The sequence below is a fragment of the Hibiscus syriacus genome, unplaced genomic scaffold (genome assembly GCF_006381635.1).
Source record: "Hibiscus syriacus cultivar Baekdansim isolate YM2019G1 unplaced genomic scaffold, ASM638163v2 tig00006753_pilon, whole genome shotgun sequence".
Lineage (NCBI taxonomy): Eukaryota > Viridiplantae > Streptophyta > Magnoliopsida > Malvales > Malvaceae > Hibiscus > Hibiscus syriacus.
The window spans coordinates 814,538-819,652 of NW_024062111.1; the positions used below are offsets into that span (position 1 = coordinate 814,538).

At 33.8% G+C, this 5,115-nt stretch overlaps 1 protein-coding gene across 1 annotated transcript; it reads right to left on the bottom strand.

Moving 5' to 3' along the window:
- Positions 1-367: 367 nt before the first annotated feature.
- On the bottom strand, positions 368-4,415 carry LOC120201046 (putative protein FAR1-RELATED SEQUENCE 10). The gene is made up of 5 exons (XM_039201737.1): positions 4,322-4,415; positions 4,110-4,215; positions 1,764-2,851; positions 1,243-1,686; positions 368-1,156 (listed from the first exon to the last, which is right to left on the bottom strand). The coding sequence occupies exons 3-5, from the start codon at positions 2,790-2,792 to the stop codon at positions 551-553; spliced, it is 2,079 nt and encodes a 692-aa protein (XP_039057668.1). The 5' UTR covers positions 2,793-2,851; positions 4,110-4,215; positions 4,322-4,415; the 3' UTR covers positions 368-550.
- Between the last annotated feature and the right edge of the window lie 700 nt (positions 4,416-5,115).

The following is a 5,115-nucleotide window of genomic DNA, read 5'->3' on the forward strand; positions in this document are numbered from 1 at the left end:
ATTAAATATTTTATTTAAACATATTTGAAATAATTATTATGTGAATCCAAAGTACGATCCCAATAGTAAGGAAAATATTATTTTTTTTCTAAGCACGCTATTTTGAGTAGGGGAGAAATTTATTCATCAAACACAGATACTAGTCGTACTTGTAATCATGTTTATTCAAAAGGAAATATTACCTTGTGTTACTATTTTGAAAAAGTAACTTTTTATTAGAACATATGAAAATATTAAACTTCTATTTTATTATTTTAAAAGATTAAATCATTATTCAATTAACTTTAAGCTTCATATTACACTTTCGGTTGGCCATTAAAACTTCCAAATGAGATATCAAATACATATTTATATCTGTTAAAAAGAAGTCTCTACTTTGTTTTGACGTCCAATATCTATCAAAAGCATTCATGGCCCGTAATTTCATCCTCCCAATTTCTGGCAATCTTTAGAGCGAGCAAGCTTCGCAGGTGACTCGATTTTCCACATGTATCGCCCGGAAATGTTCGATAAGAAAGCTTCAGTGGTCAATCTATTATCGTCAGGAAACCTATGTTTCACTGATGTTGTTAACCGCCGTATTTGAAGTAAAATCGTTTGAGAGCGGCATGTCTCTGACATGATCGAGGAGTCTCGCAAGTTCCTGATGAACGTGATTGAAACGTTCCTTCGTAAACAGCGATTCAGTCAACAGAGTTGCAGCTAAAGAATGGAAGGCTTGAGCACACTCATCACTGTTACATTGGCCATTCCCATCTTCCATAGGAACCAACGAACTCTCCAGTCGCCATCGGAACAGGACATATTTTTCCGGAATTTCAAAATAGTTTTTCATTGTAAGTACTCTGAGACAATGCCTGCACAAAATTCCAGAATGTTCGAATTCCTTACATGAGCAATGAATTTGCTCATCTTGTGATATCCAAATCACAAAATATTCGCTATCCATTTTCTTGTAGTGTCGCACAAGATACGATCCATTTGCCATTTCGGTTGTTGCATACTGCATCGACAGCACGATCTCATGCTGTAATGCATTGAATGCATAGGGTGTAAGAACACTTCTTGCGTTTTCTTCAATTGGTAAGCACGTCTTGATATGCATGTATTGCAACCATTCTCGGCTTTGGTTTCTTAAATCAGCGGCGACCCCGACCTGCCAAAAGCAAATATTTAAAAAGTAGTTCGAAACATACGAGATTTAATAAACAGGGAAAATATTTTCTTACATTCCAAACCAACCTGCTTGAAGAATAATTGTAAGCATGTTGGTCCACTCAAGATCCGTTTCAAAAATGCATCCATAGACTGATAAAACTCATCCGTCATTGAACGAGCAAGAAAGTGACCTCGGATGTGAGAAAGTGGCCACGATGATCGGTACGAAAATAACAAAGCTATGTGCTTATCTGAGGCAAGTCCGAACCGAGCAACAAAATGATTCCACTGCTGCTCAAACTCTTCCATGCCTTCTAAGTGACACAACACATCAAACTCGGCTCTGAATTCTTCATACTGTGATCCGAGTGGCAGAGAGAACCAACTCGATAATTTTGAAAGAACATGCCATGAACATATAACATGTTTCGTATTCGGCAATTCCCTTGCAATAGCATCTCTTAGGTTTGAATCAAAATCTGTTAAAATTGTTTGTGGACATCTACCTCTCATAAAACGAAGAAAAGTCTGTTCAAAAGAAGAGAAAACATAAATAGATGATAAGACAATTACAGATCGATAACAATTAATTAGCTTTGACAAACCTGTAAAGCCCAAGAGAAAGAATTCGAACTTTCATCTTGCAGTAAAACAGATCCTAAGAAAACTGGCTTTCCATGATTATCTATACCAAACCATACTCCGAGAAGCAATCCGTATGTGATAGAACGGTAAGTGGTGTCAAAGGTAACCACATCGCCAAATACTGTATATGCACGAACTGAATCTGCATAAGACCAGGAAATATTTTCAACCTTATTATTCTCATCTGTAGTATAATCGTAAACAAAATCGGCATCCCTCTCTTCCATAGCCTTGCAGGCCTCGAGAAGTTCCATCGTATCATTTTCTCGCTTCTCAGTAAGCAGAGCATCATTTTCTTGAATGGTCTTTTTACAAGTCCGTACAAAATTCCGAACATCCTTCTCGATAAAGGGCAATTGTCCGGGTTGAACTCCCTTTTCTAATTCCAACACCTTTACAATGCGGTTGACGGGAAACCCAGCTTTGGAGAGTAAAAGAATTCTTTCCTGATCTGCTTCCTGGATTTTCCGATATGCCGGAAGCAAACGTACTTGGTCATCTTCCAACAATTCATGGTTGTGGACATTACTGAATTGTGAAATGTACCATTGGGTAACACCATTGACGATTTCTTTCATCAAATACAATTTTGCATCGCATCCACATCGCACTGATTTCCGATCTCTCGGATGCTCCACATTGGCCTTTTTCCTAGGTTGATTAAACCCAGATCGATAACAGACGAAATCTCGTCGGTAGATCCCTAAATTCTGGCTTTCTGTGGACCGTGCTTTCCTTATTGAAAATCCATTCTTCCGTGCAAAATTGCTATAGTACTCGAAAGCATCATCATCGGTTTTGAATATTTGACCAACATATGGAATAAAGACAGCTTCCAATGATGATGGTGTTGATGTTGTCTCGTTTTTTATACGCTGAGAGATTACCGATGCCTGATCATCTCCTTCATACTTAACATAACACTTCCAATCTCCACAGGGACACTGTTGGCGTTGAATCCAAATGTTACTCGATGGTTTCATTGTCATTTTGAGCAAAAAACAAGTGCAACCTTCTTCTATCTCACCCTTGATGCTAGTCTTTGTACCTGAAGAAAGGGAAAGCTTTAAGAATTTTCACTATCTTAGATTTATTATTCGAGGTGATAGGAAACAAAGACATCCTATTCCTAAGTATATCAATCATCATTGTTTTGTTCTCACTATAATTCAGTCCTATCATGGATGAGAACATCGTTTCCCTTTCGCATAGAAGTCCGATACCAAATGTAAAACAATTTTGTACATGAAAAATCTTTTATTCGCCGAAATTTGAAACCAGAATCTTAATTGGAAAATAATCAATTGTACACCTAACTTTTGACTCCCATAAAACAGAAACAGAACTTATAAAGACCAGATACTTGAAAGCAATTGAATGGAAAACACGAAACTCACTCCACTCAATGGATGGACAAATAAAAATGTAACATGAAACGGAAACAGAAACAGAAAACACAAACAAAACATTAGAAGACCGGACACTTGAAAGCAATGAAATGGAAAACCTGGAAGACTCGCACCATTCAACAGATGGAAAAGGCAAAATGTACAATGAAATGGAAACAGAAAAGACGAACGGAACACATAAAGACTGAATACTTGAAAGCAATAAAATAGAAAACCAGAAAAAAGTCCATCCAATGGATGGACACTGCAAAATATACAATTGAATATATGATGATCATAAGTTAGCACTTCATAGAAAGCAACACTCTCCAACCATGTATTTCAATTCTCTTTTCTTTCCAAAATTCAATCCTCCAATTCTTCCCTATTCGAACAAGAGATACGAAACCTATGTTGTTTCCTAATCTAAAATTTTCTTGAAGTAATCATGTCTGATACTCATGTCGGACAGAGAAAAATTGAACATGCCAGTGTCAGAAACATATTCATATCTAATACTAACCCAAGTCTTGAGCAACATAGTGATGAACTGCAATAAACACTCTTTTGCTCAACAGCTTGCAACTGAATGACAAAATGAAAATTATGCGCCGTAATTGTGATAGAAAATATTACTTTGCGCTAAATAATTACTCAAAAATATTTTTTTTTCATTTGCACTAAATAATTAAATTCAAATCATAAGTTAAAACAGAACATACCCAACATAAAATAAAGCTTAAAGAACAATGATAACAGAAAAGGGAAAAAATTATCCCTGGATAAAAATAGAATCCTTCTACACAATGAAAGACTAAGAAACGTCAAAGAAAATGAAATTAAAAACAAGACAGTAACCAAAAACAGTTTAAACCCAAAATAAAAGAGAGAGAAAAGGTAAAAGGAGGAGAAAATTACCTGAAAAGAAAACTGTAAATAAATCCCAGAAAAAAAATAGTTAATTTACTCAGCTTCTGCCAATGTCAAAAACTAGCAGCCATTGTTCCACTTATCCAATTAATCACTGTAAAAACAAGAGATAGAATCAATAAAAAAAAACCAATTTTACAGTAAATTTTTTTATTTAAAATTGAAATTGGAACTAAAGCTGGGTGTAAGGAAATTATTACCTGGAAAAAAGAAAATAACTGATTAAGAGCCCATTTGAGTTAGCTTTTACACTGAATTGGTGTATCTGTTTCTTCAGTCAGTTCACGATTCTTAAAACTTGCCCAAATTGGGAACGGATGAAATCGTGTTCAACGCAGAAAAGTCGATGATAAAATCTCGATTTCGATATTAATGGCCTCAGCCCATTAAAAAATATGGTCTTTTTTAACCCAAAATGATTTAGCTTTGGATAGATATGCTCTAACAACAACGAATCCAATTAAAAACTAAGCTGATTTTTTTTCCTATTTTGTTATTTTTTTCAAATAGTATAGGATTATGTGGTAGTATTTGTTTATAAATTTTATTAATCATAAATAACACAAACTCACTCTACAAATGCAACTGGTCGAACTTAAAACTTCAAGAAAGAATAATACTTTTTTTAATTACTGAAATCACATAAGGGGTCTATAAAAAATTTATTAATCAAATGCTTACAATTTATAATTATTTTATTATTTTAAATTTATTTATTTTTTGAATAGTTAAATTTTAATTATTTTATTAGTATTTTTTATTTTCATCCTTTATACTAAGAAAAGCTTAAGATTGAACAAAGAGTTTAATTAACCAATTCCAAATCAATTTTAGTTATTTTTTCGGTTTATTTAGTTAGTTTATTCGGTTTTTTAAGTTTATTCTATTAAATTATCGATTCTAAAACTCTACATTGAATAAGGTTTTTTTCCGATTAATAACTTACATGTATTGTTTTATTAAATTAATCTAATTATTAAAATAAATATTTGAA